The sequence below is a fragment of the Solenopsis invicta genome, chromosome 5, assembly GCF_016802725.1.
Source record: "Solenopsis invicta isolate M01_SB chromosome 5, UNIL_Sinv_3.0, whole genome shotgun sequence".
NCBI lineage: Eukaryota > Metazoa > Arthropoda > Insecta > Hymenoptera > Formicidae > Solenopsis > Solenopsis invicta.
In genome coordinates this window covers 14,323,825-14,347,733 of record NC_052668.1, presented here as the reverse complement: position 1 = coordinate 14,347,733, position 23,909 = coordinate 14,323,825, and the positions used below count along the sequence as shown (strand labels likewise).

The 23,909-nt window shown below is 35.1% G+C and overlaps 1 protein-coding gene across 8 annotated transcripts in view; it reads left to right on the top strand.

Moving 5' to 3' along the window:
* LOC105202341 (glutamate receptor ionotropic, kainate 2) overlaps positions 1-23,909 on the top strand; it is a 158,729-nt gene that overhangs the window by 6,762 nt on the left and 128,058 nt on the right. For all 8 annotated transcript variants that reach the window (XR_005574740.1, XM_039449019.1, XM_039449016.1 and 5 more), the window contains one exon: positions 2,720-3,008. Coding sequence is in view for 7 of the 8 variants with exons in the window: in XM_039449019.1 (XP_039304953.1) it covers positions 2,936-3,008 (73 nt within the window). In the remaining variant the exon portion in view is untranslated. The remainder of the gene's footprint in view (positions 1-2,719; positions 3,009-23,909) is intronic.

Sequence of the window (23,909 nt, the reverse complement as noted above, 5' to 3'; positions counted from 1 at the left end):
TAAACAAATGTCATTAAATTTATAAAATATTTTAATAATTAACGCAAATAACATAAGGGATAAGAAATCTCAAATTGAGCCGATAAATCCTAAATAATATATAAACGTTTCTCTGAAAAATCTAAAGAAAATCTATGACAGACAATAGAAACATCCTAGTTCAATTAAAAAATATTATTTGGATGTCGTGAGAAAAAGGAAAATATTGCCAGATACTAACCCCAAGAACATTCTGAAGATATCGCCCTCAGGACATCCTTAGGACTTTTTTGTACATAAAAAATTTTAAAAGTGACTTTCACACCATATCCTATCCGAGAGTTGCGTCCACGTCGCAATATATACAACACCGTATGGATGTCGTGACGGGGATATGCTGTATGAGCAGGCACAAAGAGTATTTTCCAACGAGAGGCACCGAAAGACACAATTTAACACTAACAAACGAGGCCAAAATAGTTCACCGTATTTTTGTTTAATATTAAAAAAATAAAATAACTATTTGGTACGTCAAATTGAAGGTATAATTTTATTTCCCACATTACCATCTTGAATATTTTACACTTTACATACCAAAGTATGTATATTTTTTTATGTGTAATTATAATATACTAGAACCTCGTAGTAGAGCACGGTTCGAGGCTCTGTGCCTTATAACGAAATAACCTCCACTTTATTCCTAAACCGTGAAAACCGTAAAACGTCTCAACCGCGGTTGCATCGCTATTCCCACTCACGTGCGTCGAATGCATATGGAGAAGTTTTCGTGCTAAGGTACTCTATTAAGAGGTTTCAGTGTAATTTCAAAATACTAGGAAATAAGAATACATAGTTTCATTCCTCTCATAATCATCTAGATATACGTATAATGTTTTCGATTACAGTGGATTGGAATTATTCAAATTATCCCGGATTCTGAGAATATTCTAGAAAAGTCTCAAGGACTTGCAAACTTTTCCTTTATTCAACCATATACTTAAATTAATAAGAAATATAAATTGGATAAAATAAAATAATATTAATAATATATACATACAAAATGTTTATAATATTTATTTATAACGCAGCGCGCGCGCGTGAATGTCCTATGAAAATTTTAAGATGTTCTGGCTCTAGAGAGGATCTAGAGATGATCTTGAAAATGTCATGTACTGTTTAGGATATATCGTACCAAGATGTCGTCAGATAAGCTCTGACATCAAGAGAGTGAAAGAGAGAAAGAGAGAGAAAATAATAAATACGTCACAGGTGTGAAATAAAATTTTTGAACTCGCAAACTCACGAATTCCAACGTTAGCCATTTCGCGAAGAAAATTATAACACTATTGTGTCTCTCGACACTATTCTGCGGTATTCCTCGTAGTTTGCTCCATGGAATGTTGTTGAGATTGAGGGAGTTTGCTCGCCGGGAAAGCACTTGATTCAACAACATTTTTCTCGTAACACAGTTTTAAGTACGAACTCTATCTGTCGTGTTAGCGCGATCGAAGTTACGGGGACGGGACTGTCGCGCAACACAATGCGACACGTCGAGATAGAGTCCGGGCGTGGAGACATTATCGTGACAGAACCAAAAACTCCAGAATCGCTTCGGAAATAAAGGGAGCGACTCTCTCTCTTTCCCTTGGTATCTCCGGCACCGGCTTCAGCGTAATGGAGGTCGTATCTACCAAGGAGGTTGAACTACCTTTTTTCCATCTCTCCCTCCGGAAAATGCACCTCTGGGAATGGAGACGCGGGCCCATGTGATTTTACTCTAGAGACCATCGTCTTGCCCCTTTTCTCACCGTCTTCGAGGTCTAGGGCAAATAAAACTAAACCGTGTACCCTCGTTCCAACATTGTTGATACGCGTCCCCACGTTAGCGATTATATTAAAAAGTGCAGAACAGTAACTCCCAATTTTCTTCAATCTTCTGCCACTTTTTTTTTTTAGAAAGTAATTACGGCGCATGCAAAAAATATGTGATGCTGTCGTGCATTTTCAATAGCTTTTTTTCTTAATTCGACTATTGCTTAAAATAATAATATGTTAAGTATTTCTCTAGGCAGTATCTTGTTTCTTTTTAAAACAGAGAAATTGTAAAGAAGTAGGTACATTCTTTTTTAGAATTAGGCCAATAAATTTCAACCAATCCCTAACGGTAGGAGCTTATTTCGCGTTCTAGACGAAAATCATAAATCGTAACCTACTGGTTGTTACTTTCAACAAACGATCCCATACAATTCCATGCTAGCCATTTAAGCAATTAATTTACCAGCGAAAAAGCATGGCCTCCAGCAGATTGCATTTTGCTGGCCTGTTCGGGTCCTGATTTTATGAGGTCAGTTATTTTACGCCTGCATTGTTTCCCCGGTAGATGTCCATTTAACCAGAAAGCTATACCCATGAACAAATATGAATAATATTACGTTGATTCGCAGACATATGTGTATATACACAATGGCGAAATATTACAAAAACTTTTTTATCCGGACACAATAAATACTAGAAAAACAGAAATTAATTATTTTATTAATATATTCAAAAACTTGTAGTAACGTATTTTAAATAAAATAAATTTCTAACGAATTAATTTTATTTGTTAAATTTCACTAATTGCCATTGCTCTTTTCCAACTCTTCCATTTTATTACGAGTATCATTCTGTAATTTCGTAGTTTTACTTAACGCTTTCTACTTTAAAGTCATATTGCAAGGTTCTGCTTTTTATTTTTCAGACCGCACGGAAGATGACGGTCATCTAAAAATCCCCACCGATGTGCAACGACTTTCTGAAGATGTGCAGTTTGGTGTTAAAGTGTCGGTGAAATCGGAGCAGCTTCGCGTACTTATGATTTCCTTTCCTTTCCTTTGTCGCACGTTGTCGCACGGAAAATCCGCACGAACGATGTCATAGTCGTCCAAGTGCGAATTATCTATTTACGTTGGACACGATGGCACTGCTGTTCGTCATAATCGTCTTTTCGATCACCACTGCCATGTCGCTGCCGCCGGTCATTAGAATCGGTGAGTAAATATCGATCCAATCTATTATTCAAGCTTACTTTTGCACGAGATACAATTATATATATACCACGATTGGTTCTGTCATTTAATATGCATTCTTCTTGTGCATAATAGTATAACTTAATTATTTAATAAAATTAATTAATTATATCTATTATATGGGATAACTGAGAGCTACCGTGTTTCCCACGATATTCTGCAACCGAACATTTTATATGAAATATTGTAATTAAAGGTAAATCATTATTTGTTTTCAAGCAATACGCGTTTTTAAATGAAATTTAAGATTGAAAATCTATGACCTCTTTTCACATGTAAAATTTATAATTCAAAACTTATTATCTTGTTTTATTTTGGCTCTTTGGAGATTTCAAATTTTAAAAATTATTTTTTTAAAACCAAGTTACATAATGCGCGATGCGCTTCAATTTTCTCGTTTCAAGCTTTTTCCTACAACTTATGGTCCGTACACGTTGTTAATTGCAAAGCGTTTGTGCACAAATACCACATGTAATTCGCTTGTAAACTAAAATTATAATTCGGACTACACGTAGAATTTTTTATCGCGTGCATTTAAAAAGAATGTCCATGATGATCAATTTAAAAACGGGATTAACTTTCCATTTAATTCGTGAATTTTACATAAACACAAATAGGAAATTGCGAGATATTCTGTACAAGGCAATAAAGAGCGAAAAACAAATGAACATATAAAGCGATAAAAATTACGTTCTCGCATATTTGTAAAAAAGTTATATTTTTATTATTTATTAAGAATCACATGAGGTCAATACTGTCAGTAGCAACGAATACAGTATTATTAATCATGTGGTTAGTATTAATGGACTGATGTAGAATATTGACGATGGCTGAAGTTTGTTTACTTTTGAGCTTCAATATCGCTGTGTAGTAGGGATATTAACAGTAATACTGATTACTGTGTAGAGGGAACGCGTCAGTATTTTCGTCAGTAGCGGTAGTAGTAGTAGTAGTAGTAGTAGTAGTAGTGTAATTCCACACTTACTGATAATCTCCAAAATTTCAGGTTGTAAAAATATTGACGTATACCATCACACAAAATTACTGATTCAATATTACTAATCATTATGTAATTCCTATTAAGAACTTCTGCAGATATTTTATTTTCCTCCGTAACGCTATATATGTCTATTAAACACTCTGGAAAAGAATTGCCAGAGATTGGGAAAAATCTTTCCCATTTTTCCCCATCACGGGGGGATTTGCAGGCTAAAAAGTTTAGGAAAATTTTCAGGAGAGGAGAAAATATGAACATCTAACATTTTCATCTTCCAAAACATTTCCCATGCGACAATAACTATACATAAATTTAGGAAAAAAAAACTCCCCAACCTGGCAACGCTGCCTCGAGTCATTTACGAAGATTTGAGAATAAGCGATCAAATTTTATTTTACACTTTCACGTTTGAAGCAGCTCGGATAACAATAATAATTCCTCTCGCGCGTTACATTGAACGAAGTTACCGAGAACGGCAAGTCGGTTCCATGCCTTGATCCTCGACGCATAGAGGATCGTCTTTAGCTTTTTCCCGGACCGCGCGAAACTTGCCCGAAACTTCCTGTCAGTTGATTACGCTCCGCTGTGGCAGGTAGATGCGCGATGGTTTGGAATTACAGAGTACGCGCTCTAAGTACGCGCGGAGATCGAATCTTCACTCGCGCGCCCGCGTACGTCTTTGCCTTGGTATAGGCTCGTTAGTATTCCGCGGACGTCCTCGTGGGTGTAGAGCAGACGTGTCCGTGCGTAAGATGCCGGGCTTCGACTTTGGCCGTGCGTGTAGCACCACCTATTCGGAGGCACGCACGCACCGTACGACGCGTCGCCGAGAGCGGAGCGAAGCCGCTCGAGGCCGCTTGTTCTCCGGTTAAGTCTAACGGTAGGAAAGTTTTCCGTCGATCTAATTGGTTGAATTTCTCTATGGGGCAACCGCCTCGGGGGAAACTTGTCCGCAATTTCCTATGATGTCGGCGAGAATGAAGAAAGGGCGATAAGGCGAGCTGGCTTGTCAAGACAGGGCGTACGCGTCCGTGTATATAAGACAAATGGGAGACCGAAAGAAAGTAAGGCGTCCCCGCAGGACGAAGACCTTCTGGCAACTCGAAGCGCGGTAGCTCTCCGAGAAGAAAATATATTGCGTATTCATGTCTACAACTATAATCTTCATCGTGTTTGAGAACCGCAAACGTAATTGAAATATTTGTTACTAGCACGGTACCTTTAAAGTTGCACGCGTAATGGGAATGGAAATGAAAATAGAAATAAGATCAGTAATGAGAATAGGAATGGAAAAAGGAATAGCTATGATTAAATAATGGCTAGAAATAAAATTTATTTATTTCTTTGCATATAATAAAAAATTTGTTAATTATAACAGTGTTATAATAATTCTCGTAAAGGCAAAAACTAGTAGTAATACATTTTCTGAATAACGAAAATATGTATAGTTCGTTAGACAAACAAAAAATATCATCCTATTGCTGCATCGTGTTCAATATAGAAATAGTGTTCAATAGAAGTATAGTTCATAGAAAAGGTTTTCAAAATAATTACATTTTTCCATACCGGTATTTTCCGCGTTATCCATAGCAAACTAAAACTACAGCTTCAACGCACGACAGCATAAACTAACTGAAAGATGAAAGAATTTTCATATTCTTTTCAATACGAATAAACATGTTTTTTAGACTTGCAGATAATTAAATAAAATAAGATATTAAAATTGTGTTTTTTATTTTATTTGGTGCGCGGTAAATGCTAAATAAAATAATTTATAATTTTTCTGACAGATACATTATTATTATTTAATCTATACGACGATATATAAATTCCTGTGATTAATTGCATTAATGAAAAATATTGTTTCACAAAATTCAATCAAACAAGCTAAAAATTTTTAAAGTAAAATTAAATTTATAAAACATAATAAAAATATCGATGTTAAATTACATGAATAACAATTTTGTTGTTTATTCGGTTTTCATGACTTTCTCTCTTTATATATTTTACGAATTGTTAACAATATTTAATTAAAGAATATCGAAAATAATTAATTTATAAATAAAATGGAATTGTCTTTAATAAAACTTAAATATTTGAAAACAATTTTATTTGATAGGTTCTATAGAAGTAATTAAACTTATTTTTAGAATTTAGTTATATTATTCTGAACAAGTCGTGTTAAAATTTGAATATAGTTATACAGATTTTTATAAAAATATTATAATTTATGAATTTTAGTGTACTTTTTATATCTATTTAATTAGATTAATTTTGAACTGAGACATAATTAAAATTATTGATCAAATGACTTTCTGAATGTTTAAAATATTCACATCTTTATTCATGTTTAATACTTAATTTGCTTGTATGCGCGCATATAATTTTATACGATAATTATCACAATATTGCGGAACAACCGCAAAGCCTCAAACCGCAAAGCCTCAATAATCCGTTCGAAAAACGGATGCGCGTGCCAAAGGAAATTACCTAGCAAAAACGAAGCTGAATGACTGCACAATCGATATGTGCTGAACGTGAGTTTATTTTTTTTTTATTTAAGAGATATAAGTAAAACACAAACTTCAATTTTCGTTGTTATGATCCTTTAACGTCATAAACGTACACGAGTTTTCGTTCTCGTTTCGTTCTTTTCAAATTAAATTGTAAAAATTTGGCAACCCCTTTTTATCTTTGATAGCACAGCCATACAGAAAAGAACAAATGTCATGTCCGAGAGATTAGAGCCATGTATCCTTATGTATTTTGAGGATCTGAAACCAAACATACGTATGACTTCAGAATCAGAATTGCGCCATCAGATCAGGATCAAGAGGCGCGGTCGCAACTCGGTGCCAAGTAACGCGCAGCGAGCGAACCGCCTCTCTTTAAGTGAGTAGGTGACTTCCAAGCGTACGAGATTATCAGATCTCGGTAATCTTTTTTTGAAAATTTCTTCAACATTTTTTCTTTTTTGTGTGGCTACGCAGTTACTGCATCATCACACAAAACGTGTGTATGAGGTAAATATATGATTTGTAATACGTATGTGTGTACGTGTGATTCATTTGTTACCCCTTAGGATTACAATTTTACATCACAATTTTATATCACAATAATTAAACATGATTTGTAGTATATGTAAACATTCATAACGTATAATAGTACTCATGGGTTCATGGTTTCGGTCCAAATGCCTGTGCGGGTCAGCTAGTCATTCCCGCAGGATACCGCGCGAGCTTCTGAGGCGCTCGCGTTACGTATCCTTCTCGTGCAGATCGTATCCGATCAAAATGCAAGTCACCTAATGTCGCGCTAAGAAACAGCCGTCAATGGCAGACGTGATCATAAATTTTACCACGTGCACGATTTGCATCTCGCGCGCGTGATGATCTTCGATCCGGTTCAATGCAGTCTACAATCGTTACGGTGCATTTACGCGGCCGGTTCTTTGGGATCGGAACGAAAGAGCATCCTGATCCTGGCGTTATCGTAGTGTGATACCGCAGTAAATAAGGGTATGCATACATAGCCTGTACAGAGCCCATCGTTTCGCGATACGCTGACCACTGGCCAGCGTCGTAACGTTTGCAATTCCGCAAAGAGCTTCATTGATCGCAATTTTATACGGGTATGTGCGAGAGGCGAGCGGATTAGCGTAATTCTCGGTGACATCAGGGCGGTGAAAGGAAAAGGTTACGAGAGCGCGAATACTCGATAACGATCAAGATATCTTCGGCAAACACAAACACCGAGCTGAAAACGATGGTACCGTAAATGTCAGTCGCTTTCGTATTCCGAGAGGCGGTAACAACGCGACATGTGATTTGCGCATGCTACGCTAACTCCACCGTTGTGAAAGATTTGCACTTTTCGACAAGTGCTTTACTAGCGAATACAATAAATTTCGTAACACGCGATGAATAATTTATTAATTTCGATAATTTACGATCCATTGCTTTTTTGCGAGCGTAGCACCGCTTCCTATTTTGGCGTCTGTACAATTTATTACAATTTAACAATGAATTTCGAGCTCTATGGTGCTGACACAATGAAGAATACATAATACTTTCGCGCTAAACGTAAACCATTTACGGTACGAGAAGCGCTTCGAGATTTCAAGTATTTTTTTCTTTTTTTTTTTTAAATAAGAATTCTGCAAAGTAACGCGCGGTAGAAACGTGAGATTGCAATTCCGCGACCACTTTTTCCTCCATTGTTATCCGAGGTGGTACGTACAAAGCGTGCATTTCCCGAATAGCAAGTTCATGAATCCGCGACGCGGAAATTTTGCGCAACTATGCCGCGTGTCTCGCTGACAAATCGTCGTTACGCTCGTGTATTATTGATGCAGCCGTTTAACGGTACACGCGACACTTCGGAAGTATTATCATCTTTGCTTCCTCGACACGCCAAAAATTTTTAAATCAGAGAGAACTATGCGGGAAGCATAGTTCTTCCGCGCACCTATAAGTTCGCGGCGAGAGAGAGAGAGAGAACTTCCGCTCGCAGATGCGAGCATAAGCGAGCTTAATAAACTTCGCGAAACCTCTAGCAGAGCGAGCAGGAAGTAAATCGCCATCGCGTTGACAGCATTAAAGATTTATAACTTGGCCTAGCGTGCAGGAAAGAATCATAATGCGCTTGGAAGCTCGCAGTTAAATGCGCTCGCTTACCATCGCTCGCAAACATACATTCTGATAAATTTTCGATTATGACATTGTAAAAATAGAGTTTCAGAATTCCGCTGCGCCAGTTAGTAAAATTGGAAGAATGTTTTATTGCCGACACAGTTCATAATTAAACTAATTTCAGCCAGCTTTTTCGCGAACGTAAAAATGTTAGACGTTAATATTGATTTAAAGCTTTTCCGAGTAATTCACTGCATAATGCGTATGTATTATCGCGTATCACTAGAAATTAAAAAAAATTGAGGTTGAAAACTGTCACTAAAAATTTATTCAGAGTTTGCATGTCACGTCGATATTGAAACGCGAGGAGATAATAGCGGACGTGGCCGATACAATTTTTTTCATCGAAGCGTACCGTTCCGTTCAATTTTTTATAAACGGAAGAGATTATATCGCAAATTATGTTGTTATAATATTATAATATAAATTACTATAATATTAACTATCCGTAGGCTCTTTTTGATCCAGACGGCATTTCACTCTCAAATTTCTCCAAACTAATTTGAACTTTTATTAAATAATAATTTTAACATTTGAGTTATATTATTTAAAAATTAAAATTTACGATCAGATAGAACGAATGTATTTGAAACTTTTTTAAAGCATAGAACAGTAAAAAAAAAGGTACACAAAAATACCAGTGTGCCTACGAAATAAGTAAAAAAATATTGAATTGGGAAAAAAGTTATGTCATTTTCTTCTATGTAAATGAAAGAATTTTTTTTATACGAAGCAAAAACTGTTCAATCATCCGTTTTTATCGAGCATCGAAAACCATTTAAAACAACTTGGATACGTCCATAGACTTGATATTTGAATTCTACATTTCATTTACATAGGAAAGAAACGATATGACCTTTTTTCCAACCTATGTGTGCTTGCAAAAAGTTAATTATATATTAATGCTATGTAATAATATCGATTACATGCAATAATTAATATGATGTAAAGATGCGAAAGAGTCCGCACGAAACAATAATATACGAGGGTTATTTGGAAAGTAAGATCCAAAAACAAATATGAAAACTATGTAGAAAAATAAAGAAACATGTAAGGAATTAAATAAAAAAAAGTTTGTTGAAAAAATCTGTGATGGTTTACGTTTTATAAGAAATCGGATCTTGCTTTCTAAATAACCCTCGTAATTTTTTCACGTACGTTAACGGAAATTGACGATAGAGTAGCGACGAAGTCGTCAGGCCTCTACGAACAGGTCAATAAAGTATCCTTGTCGGTAGCTTCAGCATCGGTTCTTCCATTAAAACCTGACGAAAATTATTTGAAGCGGCTCTTCTAGATCCTATCGTTTGGCTAAGTAGTTTTCATAAAGAACCGGAATTCTTGCTCCTGGGCGTTCCGGCACTTTTTCCCCTGACTTCTCCATTCTCAGACGAACGCTCGTCGATAATCGAACTCGAGAATCGATGGGGAGGCAACCGGTGAATTTTCTCGTCTGAACTTCAACGGACGTAAATGCTTCCGGCTAAGGCTCGATTCACGAACGGCCACGCTCGATTTCGCACTTACGAAACGGAAGAACAATCAGCCAGAAAGCTGTGAGATCAATTAAGACGTCTGAAGGATCATCAGGATTATCTATCGGTTAAGTTCTCGCCGAATGATAGTACAGTTTTCTTTTCGACGATCGTTTGCATCAAGAAATTTCTCACTTAAGTGAATTCGCGAACTTTTTAATATACAATTTAAATTGCGCTGAAAACGAGAGAGCTCTCGTTTGTTTTATTTTAACGGGAAATAAAAATCCTTTCTAAAAGATGTGCAACTAAGAATTGAAGAGATTGAAAGAAGATAATTAGCTGCGGACGTAAATCAGAAGATATTATTCACTCTGTATAAGCGTAAACTGGAATAATCGAGAGACGTAATTTATGGCACTAATGCGCGCGGACTATGCGACGAGATACGTTTTGAGTTAATCCGCATTATGAAGCGACGATAAGATCACGCTATAATATCGCTCGCTCACCGTGAAATACGCTGCGTGCGCATTTCCAGAACTGAAAATTTGCAACACCTTTGCTCAGCCACGTCCGAGATAGAATTTAATGAAATACCAATGCGCGACAAAATTCAACTAATTTCCTTCAATTTCATAATTTGACTAATTTACTATTTTTTCTATTTAGAAAATTGAACGAACTGACAAAACTATTTGAAGACAATATATCGTTAAGTACAGATTATACAAAGAATACCTTAAAACGCTTTATCTTTCGACAATTTGCCATTTATAATTTTGTGATAATGAATGGCAAAGAAAATACACGAAAATTCGCGATTAAACTGTCATTTCCGCTAATTTCTCTGCTATCTTATTTCAACCAAATTCATGGCTTACATGCAATATTTTGTAAGTCCTGTTTTTCTGTAGGTCGTGTAACAAGTTTTCTAACCGTATCCTATTTTCTCGGCGACCATCGCATTCAATTTCCCCGGAGTACAATAACGGTTCGCGCTACGACTATGCCACGCCATGAAAACGTGCTATCAATAATTTCATCGCATTTAATTTTCTACCCACTTATGCATCACCTTTGTAACGTGCTACCGAATTAGCGAGCTAATATGCGCTTTGGTTATTTATTTTTTTCGCGGCACTTATACGGATAAGTGCCGCTAAAAAATAAATAACCGAAGCGATCACTTCAATGAAGTGATAAAGAGGAAAAAAAAGTGATCAAAGAAATCTCATGTTTCATCAATGAATTAACTTGATAGGTAATCGCATATGCTTAATATCAGCGACAAAAAGTCACTTTATTTTCAAGTTTTATTTTACGCTTTGGATATTATGTAATAACTAAGGCATCTATGCACTTTATGCATTTATCTATTGCTTTGATGTGTTAACAGGCAATATATATGCGTAACATGCCAAGTACCATGGGAGAAATAACGATCTCATACTGGGTATTTTAAAGCAAATATTTCTTCGATTTCGTTCACGAAAATATCGTTTTCGCGTAACTCTTTGAAGATGCAGTGAACTAACCAATTTCCTAACAGATTTTTCAGAGTGGCAGCTTTGACTCGCTCTCATTTTTCGTCATTTCTCTGTCAAATGGAAAATTTTTACTTTCCAAAGGTGCATTTTGCTTGCGTGTGCGTGTAATCTATAAAATTCAATGTATAAAATGCACGTGTTATGGAAAATTAAATTTTCCTCACTTTTTAAATAGTTCTCAAAAATACTGCCAAAAATAAAAACAAGTGAAAAATTCTATATTATTTCAAGAAAACTATCACAAATTGATACTAAGAATTTTTTCCATTCTCCGCTGAATAAAAGATACATATACAAACTATTTTTTTAAGGACTTGAAAAACACTATAAATTTTAAACTGCCTGTCTCGCAAAAATAAAAGCTTGCCCGATTTCATATGAAATATTCTCATGAATTTCTGTTTTTAGTTTACAAAACTTTTAACTTGTATCGTCTCTCTGTCCAATAGTTGCAATAGTTTGAGTATCGATTTTTCCGTTCGGCTCGAATGTCTGCTTCGAACGCTTGCAACAAAAAGATTTTTGTACGGTTTCACTCGTAACGTGGAACTGCAGAAACGAGATAACTTACTACACGGCAAGATCGACATGGCAATTCATGCACATACATTCGAGATGCTAGTGTGTATGCACGTATGGTGCTCTCCTTCACGACCGTGACTGCAATTTCTTGCAACGAGCGGTAATACAGGCTGCAATATAAATTTGAGACACGATCACATGACGCCCGCGGAATGTCTGTTGGCCTACGATCTACGGTGCTTATGTAAAACATGGCATCGTAAACTCCGTGTCACATACGCGTTTTATTTACGTATTTATCATCGTCGCGAGATGAGCTGCGATGCAGACTAGTATGACGCGGAGAACGATAAACGAATGCAGTAAGCGAGAATGCTGTGCGTTTCCCTGGCCGTTTGCCGGTCGTTTGCCGGTTATCTACCATTTCTTAGCGCGGTGCACTTTGTGATCATTTACTGTATGCCACTTTAGAACTTTTGCGATGCAACTGCTTCTTGAAGTTTTTAGAATCGTTATTTACTGCCAGCAATTCGTATCTATTACAAGATTCTCTACAAGTAGACAATTTAAGAATTCATGAAGAGAGTTATAATTGGTCATTAGAAAAGTAAAAAGAAACAGGAGATTTAAATCTCAAAGAACTTAAAAATTTGAAAAGAAATACAGAGATTAGTATTGAAAAAGTAAAATTTATAATTGCAAATTTATTTTAAAGATTTAAAGAATTAAAAAGAAAAATGGAAGAAAAAGGATCAAACCACAATGCAAACAATGCTATTCCAGGGTGATACAAGCAATCTGCAGTAAGGAATTCGAATGGTACTGTACAGGTATTAAATGATGACTACATGGTACATTTGTTAATTGCGACCAAATCCCTCGCATTCAAAGAGGATGTAATATACCCAGAGATACCCAGATTTGTTCTAATGGACATAGACGTAATGGACTCAAGTCTAATAAAGATAATAAAAAGTTCCAGATAATAAAAAGTCTAAAATCAGATCATAAGATGCTTTCAAGACTTTTTAAAGACATTTCTAAAAGTAATCTTAAGTAATCTGAGTTTTATGACTCAGATTTTAGACTTTATATTGTCTGGGATATTTTCTAATTAAATGTAAAGATTGCTAATTAAAAGAAAAAGAGAGAAAGAACAGATCAATAGATTTTTATAAAACAAAGTATACTTGTAACATATTTAGCTTTTCGCAAGACTCATGGATAAAAGTCGAAAGTTTAGTCACATGGGAGTTTACGAGACCGTGAAATAAAAATCCTTCAATTCAATAGTAAGTACAATGTCACTTTTTCTCTTTTTATTATTCGGAGGTACACAGCACTGGTGCTGCATTTTCTGAAAAGATTTTTTTTGCGCTTTTAATCATACCTGGAATCCAGCAAACCCCCACGTGACTTGCAAAAGATTAATGCAATGTTGAAGCAAGAATATAAAGCGTATAAAAATAAATATAACCAATGCAATCTAAAATAATATTTTGTAAGAAGATACAAATTTTTTTTCAAATACGTAGCTAAATATACCCAACGACATGATGCATAATTCAATTTTAACCCATAATCGCGATAATCCAACTCGCGATAGTTTTCATGCAAATATTGTATTTTCTCGAAGCGCAGTTATTTGCTAACGTCATCCTTTCATCGAATCTCGTAGCAATCTGTATTTTATTTTTTTCTTGACAATATAAAAAAAATGTGTACATGAAAGTACACTGCGTACATGTGAGTAAACACGGAAAAGGTGAAAGAATCGATACGAAGGTGCAAAACGCTGAGTTGCAATATTGGAATGTCTAGCAAGTAAGTATCGGCGCACCGGGCCTTGATCCATATCCTGCACGCGCTTGATTGCATCGCGCTGCAACGCTGTCACCTATAACGAGTGATATTCGCGTGGAGCTGATATTCAGAGCCACAGTTGCGTATATATAAACTGTGCGATCGAATATTTTGCGACGATGTAAACTGACTTGTTTTTCAGCAGCAGAATATTGCAAGTTTCGAGGACACCAAACAAATTTAGAAATCACTCGAATAAATCTTTTCCTAAAGCATAAACTTTGTAAAAACAAAGAGGAGCATATTATTTTACGTCATATTTGACTAAACTATTTTCGAACATGTGTTTCATTTATACAACTGATAGTTTCTATTCTGTTTAATATTTAAATTTTAGTCTATTTTCTCTCTCCGATGTCTCAAATCCGATTGCGCGAAAGTATCTCGAGCGTCCTGGTTAAGAGTTCAGAGCCAAGCTGATCTTATAGGTCTTATTTCTTATTCTTATAGGTCTTATTCAATAGGACCTACAAAGCTAGGTCTTATTGAAAGTTTTCTAATCCACGATGCAAAATAAGTATTTTTTCTGTTGCTGTAATATTCAAACGACGAATAACTCGCAAAGAAACGACACGTATTGTATAGCACTTTGTTAATTAATAACGAAAACAAGTTACACAAAGTTCCGGAATTATTACAGAATTGCTCCAAATATTTAATTAAAATATTAATTGGCGATAATAATTCACGTGTAATTTAAAATCAGAACAGAAGAAGATTGAAGATAACGCAAACAATGAATTAACCGTGTATTATTAATAACTTAATTATGTTAAAAAATAGTACTGTTAATATTAGAATTTTCAATTTTACGAGCTGAGGGTAAATATTCTTTATTATTTTATTAGAAAAATAAAGTAAATTAAGTTTGTTTCATCGTATAATTTTCATGAAAAACGTAAGAGCATAGATGTAGAACGTACAATTAACATTTGAAATTAAAAAATAAAAACGCTGATTAGATACAGAATGATACTGCCGGAAATAAAAATTTAATCCGAAATACATCAAATACAGAGGAGAAAGTTTTCAAATGATGAATCGTACGTTTGCATGTACGAATAGTACAAAAGCTAACAATGCACAAAATTATATACGCCGTTTTTCGGCAATTATTTTTGTGGAAACTGTTCGGTACAGTTGTGAGTGGAGTAAGAAAATGTAAAATAAAAAAATAGAGCAATAACTATACTTTATGCGACTGCGTAGATTACGTAAAATAAATTCAGCGAAATGTTGCAATATTTTCGTCAAGTATCTCGATTTCTTCCTTCTGAAGGAAGAGAAACTTTTTATCGATAACGATGTACATTTGTTTCGTGTACTTCGTGCGCGATATTCAAAAATGTCTTCTAGCGCGACACGCTGCGCGATTGCGTACTACATTACATTGTATCTTGCGCCAATGCAGATACTTCGACTTCTACTTCGTAGCATTAAGGGTCGCAGTGTCTAGGCCAAAATCTACGATGGCGCCAAGAGTTTCATCGCCAGCCATCGAACCGTTTGTCGTGATTTAAGTTCCTTTTGCTTATCGCGATGGTAATATTCGAGCAAATGACTCGTGCTGATAAAGTATGTGCAACTAAGTGTGACTTTTTCCTCTTAAAGTTTAAAGCTACGATAGAAGAATAATTTTTTCTTTTAAAGAAGATTTATAATTTTATAGCTTACGTAGCGATTTTCATTCGCAGCGTTACTTTACGGACACGACCTATTTTACAATGTTAAAGTTAAGATTTTTATAAAATAAACTTTTAAGTACTTTTGCTTCAAGTTAAAGAATTAATTTCTCCACAGATATCACCATTGTTTGTACAAATATATTTTTTTGTTTTTTCGATGGCTGTATGTGTTGTTTCGTCGAGCTTCCTCCGAGATAGGGGACCATAAATCTTATATGGCGTCAAAAATTTTTCCGCGACTTCTGCCTCGCGCGACAAATCCGATAAAACTGACTTTTACGTGAAAAAAACTCGCGATATGCCACAGGTTACGGATGTGTGCATGATATATCCGTGTCCGTTTGCGTGTATGTGGAAAGTCAATCTGACGCATGTCTGTGTACATGCAGTGAGCATGATCAAACTGTGAAAGCTATTGGAACTTGAGAAATGGTGGAAATGATGGCGAGATAAAAAAAACCCGTAAGAAAAAGAGGGATACCGCTATGAATCCGGCCTAACTTGATAACCAGATGCGGGCAGACGTAATCCTCCTCCTCGGGGAATCTTCCAGATTTGCAAATCCCTGCGAAACGTGCTTACGGATTTGCTACACTTTCACAAATCTTCATTGGCATACCATAAATAAAGGATCGTTGAATCTGCCTCTCCGATTGAATGAGTCAATTTTGTCACGACGGATAAAAAAATTTTACTTGTTCCGTGGTAATAGACTCATCTTTTTTCTATAAAACGTATAGAAAATGTCACTCGACGCTATAAACTTTAAATATTAAAAATTATCGCGTTACTCACGGTGATTTTGGCGAGACGATAAACTGCGAGAGTAAAGTATCACGTACTTTCCACATGAAATTCTCCTCTATAAACAATATAAATTTTTTATATATCTTTGCTGTATAAATAACATAAAAATAACGTTACTCATTACCACGAAAAAACTGCGTCATAAAAAAGTACCCGGAAATGCCAACTACTTTTCAAAACTATCCATTTTTCTTTACTGCGAGTTTCTGGCTACGTGCCTGACCCGAGTGTCTTCAGCATTACAAAGAAGAACAAAGTCGCGTTTATAACATGTAGCAAGACATAAAACCGTTGCTCTCAACGTCGCAGTAAATTTATTCTTTACTTACAATTATTAAATTTCAAGTCTTAAATATATTGTTAAAGTAATTCATCTTTTTTTTTTTAATAATTACGTAGAATATTTCTCACTATTAGAGTTAACTTTTATAAATTTACTTTATTTGTCACAAATATAGGTTCTGAATCCGTATCTTAATAAAATCTTAATAAAATGCATCTAAACAAAATTACTATAGCTTACATTTTCATTTTGATTTAAAATCTTATCGTTCTAGTTTTTGTTCTATCAAATATAACGTTAACGTTTCATATTTAATTTAAGTTTGTGAGATAAAGATTAAACAGATTAATGTTAAATATGTCAAATATGCTGAACTTTGGCCAACCATAATTTGCCAAAGAGGTCAGTTGCTCGTGGAAAGCTCAAGTCATATAGTTCTGCATTGACCCTAAATTCCTAGTAATTATAACAGACTGTCGCATGCATCAAACTATAGTGCTCGACCGAAGAGGATGTGCTTCAGATGACCAAGTTTCACCCATTTTCCGAGCAGGTCGTTTATGTCTGAAAGTGCTTGGCTACCCCAAAGGACAAATGTAAATATTGATGGTTTGGGCGTATGAATAAACGATTTTACATCTGGACCGAAAGAGAAGTAACTGGATTATATTTCAAAATAATGACTATATTGTGATTCATCTGAAAGCGATGGAGAAACGAGAATTGCAATTCCAAGAGGAATAGAGGTTACTGGGAATTGTGCACGAATGCGTCAAATTTGCCGAAAAATCGCGATAAAGTATTACGAATGGCAAACCAATCTCATTTTTCCGCTAACTCCGTGAAACTCGACTCGGTACTTCTATAAATATCAACCTCACCATATTCGGTCTCGGAGATATCGTTTGTCTCGACTCTCCACGCGTGCGAATGCGAAAATATTGCGCTGTCTATTTCCTTTCTTGATTCCTACGAGAAATTTATGTGAGAGTCAATATTCGGTGGTTGTGTAGTTGTAAATACACACAGAGATATCACACAACTACTATCTATACAATATTATCAGTAAATACCAACGGGGAAAGAAGGACCCGCGCATCTTGAATCCGGAGGCTGAAATTCATCGAAGTGGGCAGGGTTAGCAGGCTGATATTGTCGGGCGGGGTGTGGAAGAAGTAGTCATTTCGGCGATGAGATCAGCCTGTCGAACCCTGCGCCGTATTTTATTTGCCCGGATCGTACGAGAACGCAACGGCAGACATTTCTTTACTTCGTTTAACAAGTTGATTAACCAACCAACTGCCGGCGGCTCCCGAGAAATGCGCCTCGGGATGATTATACCATTGTATAATAGAGAATGTGGATAGATGGAACAGCCGGCGGCTATTACCAAAAGAAGTTTTATCGGAGTAAAAACATTTCTCAATTCGCCACATATGGTATATACACTTGTGCACTTTTAATTGTGTTTGGATATTAATTAAATACTAATGAAAAATATTTATTTATAAAAATATTTATTTATTCTCGCAATCTTTGCTTGATAACGTTTAATTTATTACGGTTTTACTTCACTGCAAATATTTAAATGTGACTAATGCCACATATATTTACACTATAAAGCAAGAAGTTATATTTCTGTTATAATTTCATTTTCTCTTCACTAAATTAATTTAATTTCAACACAAATAATGTACAATAGCAAAAAACCATAATATTATGTTTCAATTATTTCTTTCAATATTTTTTCTCGTTTTATTAGCTTTTTCTTTATTAGCCCAGTCACTGCGCAATTGAATAAAAGTCTCGTACGCTTTTACAGAACGCGAATGAGTGCTTGAGAGCCTTTTAGACACCGGTGGAATGGTTATTAAGTTACATTTTGCACAGTGCTTTTTTTCAAGCTGATTGGCCGTATTATCGGAATATCATTCTGCTCCGTAGATTTTTCCGGTCTTGAGAGATAAGAGACAATAGAAGCTGTTCGCTTTCAAGATTATTCACAGCGAACACCTGTTCCCCATTGTCTTCCGTCTTCCGTATAATCCATAATTAGACGCTCGGTGCGACTATCACTTTGATCCACCGTTCAGAAAGTTAAATTACGCTTTACGTTTACGAAGGAACGTTTTAATTTCGACTCGGTGACTGAGTTTGCGATCTCCCCTCCTTCCTTCTTCCCTACCTCTTTCTCTTTCTTTCCATTCTAAAATTCTATCGAATATTTAAATTTCCGGCGACGTGCTGCATCGAAGATTTTCTTGCTTCGGTCGTGCGGCTGTCATTACAGAATTCTTCAATAAATTTACAATGTTCATTCCAAGCTCTTTCATATTGAAATGAACGCGCATTCCATCGCAATGACATAAGAAACTTTTATATTTTTACATTGCTTAGCAGCAATACAAATGAGAGCGCAATGAGCGGTCAGCAGTTGTAAAAAATATTCAATTATTATTCGCGACAAATGTATATACATTTACTGCCAAAGATTATATTAAAGTAGAAATATATAATCATGTACAATATTTATAAATTTATTAAAATTCTGTCTGAATTAAAATAATTCTACTAAAATGTATTTTACTTTTGTAATTCTGTAATTGCTTCTCATCAATTTTAACAAAACAAAAAAGGTGAAGCGTCATTCGTTGACGAAACGCGCACAGTTTCTACATTCCAAGCGATTAACTTTGTTTCCTCTCAGATGCTTACACATCTGAGTTAGCGTTTCGTGTGTCTTGGTGATTTTCTTCCGTACCTGCAAAATCGGCTAAACAGAGGAAACTCTAGTAGTCGCGCGCAGCAAATTCGCGTTATCTCAGCGCTATGTGTCTTGAGACGATTCAGCTTTGTTATTTGAGCGATATCATTTATCTGTGTGCCGAATCGTATATATCAACACTCAGCTTGGAGTAAAACGCTGATCCGCGCTTACAGTTTTATAATTATATTGTAACAAGATTTACGTGTTCTCGCTTTTGTGCGCGCAAGTATAATGTAAAATTGTTAAGAATGTATTTAAAGAAGTATATTGTAGTCGATTCAAAAATGTCAATCAGTAGTTATTATATTTTTTATTATTCTATATTTTATTATTATACATGTAAAAGTATTTAATTTATAAAAAGACAATTAAATTTATTACTATTTCTCTTTTTTAAACAATAATAAAATACGCGTATTTTTTCGGACACATCATTTGAGAAAATTACAGTACTTTTAATGCATGAGAAAAAACTGACGCTACTGATTTTTTCTTCATGAGTTAATATTGCCGCACCAATATTTGCTGTTGCTTCTATTTGTCTCGTGATTCGTAGTCTTTTTTCTGGAGTTTCTATCGATAGCTCATCGGAGTTACCTTCGATACTTTTTAATTACACACGCCGTCGCCAGTTAAGCTCCCGAAATTGATGTAGCGGTAGTTTTAGATGCAAACTAAAAGACCGGAGCAATAATGAAAGTGCGGAACTGCGACAATCGATTTATGCGTCTCGCATACCCGCCACTATAATTAATTAACTATGGTCGATTGGTAACTTTCCAAGTGAGACTAAGGTCCCGGCGTTAATTTATTACCTCGCGCTTTAAATTCGCGCATTCGTTGATGAGCTCTATGATAATCAATTAATCATTATTAAGGCAAACGAATGTACAATACTTTTTACGTGATGGAAATAGCGAGGCCGCCCGAAAGTGACACAATAGGTTGCAGCACATATTTCATACCAATATCCAAAGATGTATTAAAACAAAATTTTCGTACAATTTACGTTTTAATGTTTTGATAAATAATTTTATGTGACGTATTGCGGTTTCAAGTTAGCGCAACGGTTTCAAATATGCATCATGGAACGAATGCTAACGATGCTGATAAAAGGATCGCGGAAACGTGTTTCGTATATACCATATAGAAACCGAGTCGATAAATTTTGAATGTTCGTTACAACGTTATTCGCAACGTTATCTACAAACCGGATGTGGGATATTGGAAACTCGATTTTGATACGCAGTATTAATAAAGATACTCGATGGTATCGGCCGTGCTTGCGAAAGCAGAGGTGTGTACAGATAGAACCGAATTAAATTTGTCCACGGTAACGTGCCGATCGATGAGCGTACATATTTATATTAAGTGAAATTGTTTAATAAAATGTGCGTCTAGCAATCAATACACTGTCATAGTGGAACCGCAGTACCGAATAAACTTCAATTTACGTAGACGCATATGCATCCATTGAAACATAAAATATACATTAAATATTTTGATGTGAGTTCTTCTGTGTGCTCTTTTAATTTCGCGATATCAATACTCAGCTATAAAAATAACCATTAATCATAATAGATAATTGACGGTGTGTCCTATTTGATCAATAAACTATGAACTTGATACCTCAAAATTTGTAACAAATAACAACGTTCAATTAAACACGATGTGACGTTTCGCTAAATGGAAAACCCATCAATCCATAAACATATGACAAATTATGATCTATATGCGTCGAAATATTTAGTTTCCTAAAACCGACGAACTATAAGTATATTTCTCACAAATATTTAAAATGTCGGAGAATTGTAATTTAGCAATATATAAATAACATCTGATAATTTAATTCGTTGACTTTTGAAGAGAAATACAATAGTATTTGTAAAAGAATTATAATTACTTTTTTGTTTATCTCGTAAAATAGATAAAACGAATGTCAGAGTCACGTACGTTCAACAAAATATTTTTTATAAAATATTCTATAATTTTATGTAATGCACTCGCTCGGTGCAATTATGCTTTGTAATGAAAGACAGCACTAATTAAAACGGCACAAAAGATATGAAATTAAAGGCTAATTCATACATGAACGAAATACTTTGCTGAAATTTATACTCATTCATACATTATTAAGATTAAATTATGTGCAATCTCTGTTTTATAGAAATAACATATAGAAGTAACGTTTTAGTAGTATCTGTACATAATATGGAACAAATCCGAACAGTTTAATAAGAATTTACAAATGCTAAGCTATAACAGCACTTTTAATTGCAGATTAAAGATAACACGCAATTATATTTCACTTTAATTATGTTCTCAATGATTATGCATGACCGTTCTGTTAGTCACTCGATTGGAGATTGAAATACTTATTATTTTGTCGACATTTCCGATTATAAATGCTGTCTTACGCCACTATATGCTTACGGCGCAACATGTACGTTCCCCTCTTTTCCTGGTTGCGAAGAACGACGTGACGATCGTACGGTACGGTTCAATCAGAAGCTTTATTCTTACAAATCGCCTTCGAGACTGAGAGTCCCTTCACGTTCAATTGGCAGCCGAATTCTCGTGGGTATCGACAATTTCTCCATCACGTTTTCGACCATCGCCCAGATTCGTTCCCCTTTCGTTACCCTTTTTCGTAATACGGTTCCTCTGGCCGTGGAATCGCCACGCCGCCCACTGGTCTGGCGGCGTCGCGACGCCCCGTTCGCGACGCCCCGTCTCTCGTAAAACCTTGAACTTTCTCGTCGTCATCCAGAGACGATGAGAAAATCGCTCCGGCCGAAATCGCGTACATAAAAAATTTTGCTTGGTTTATCGCGTCGTCGTGAATGACAATAACGTACGTATATAAACGGCTACATTTCCTCAACATTTTTAAAGTTTGGAAAATTGTCAAGCGAATACGCGAACCGTGAACATTGAGAAAGAATACTACATTATTCTTTAAGTAAAGAAGTCTTCGATGTATTAAGAATTGGAATTGTTACGATCCGAATAGATTTTTATTACTATATGAGTAAGGTCTTTATTTATTACAACTAGAAAAGAATTGCTAGCAGTAAGGTCAAAGATAAAAGACCCGTAACATTCATTTGCCTTTAGTTCCAAAATTTTTAGAAGCTTTTACTCGTTAAATAAACATTCACTGTCGAAAATATCATTGTCAAGAATATAATGAAAGAAATTAAAATTGATTTTAATTGTACAGTTTGGAGAGTTAGTGAATTTGCAGATTGATGTTCCTCTATTGTTCGCGACATACAAATAACAAACGAATGAATCTACGTGGAATACTAGCGAAGAGACGTGAGGCAGACAGCGATCCATGTCACTGAATATTTCAAAGCGCGTGCATTGCGTAACATGAATATATGCGCAGTTGTGCGAAAAAATAAAAATCAAATGTTCTACGTACGTTACAGCCTTTTATATCAACCATACCAAATTTTATAAAAGTGCAATTTACTAAAGTATTCCTGTGTATATATGAGTTAAATCTCCAGCATGCCAATTCGCAAATTGGTCGATTTCATATAACAGAAAAACTTCAATTTTGACACGATGAAGTTTTATCGTACGTTTCGAATGGTAAATAAGATACAATTTAGAAAAAAATTAATTGCAACTCAACCTTATCTAAAAAATTTTCCGTTCTAAAAAATTACATTGTAATTTTTTCAGATTTTGCGAGTGCAAAAAAATATTTTCTATTTAATACAGTTACTTATACGTACAAGCTACATTTCTTTGAATTTTAATGTACTTTTTTCTCTATCTTTTTCTTTTCTTTTCTTTATGTAAAAACCAAATTATTATAAGTTGTTATAACTAGGTTGTACAATCGTATCTATAATAAACATCAATCAAAATGTGTTTCTCAATGAATTACATATTACTAAAAATATCGTATTATAAGTAAACCTTCCAATTTAGTATTGCATGATATTGAAAGTGCACGAAAGTGCTGTCATATTATATTTTCAATTTTTGTTAGTATCATTGGCTTGTCAACGTAATATAAAATTGACGTCAAAATGACATGTTATTACGTTGCCTGTTACCATCGATTTAAGTTTGTTGACTTATAGATAAGCTTATCGAACCCTTTATCTTCGCATAAACAAGAAAAACATATTATCAGAAATATGTGTGTGTGTGTGTTTGTGTGTAATTTAAAAATAAAATTTAAAACTAAAATAAATTTGAG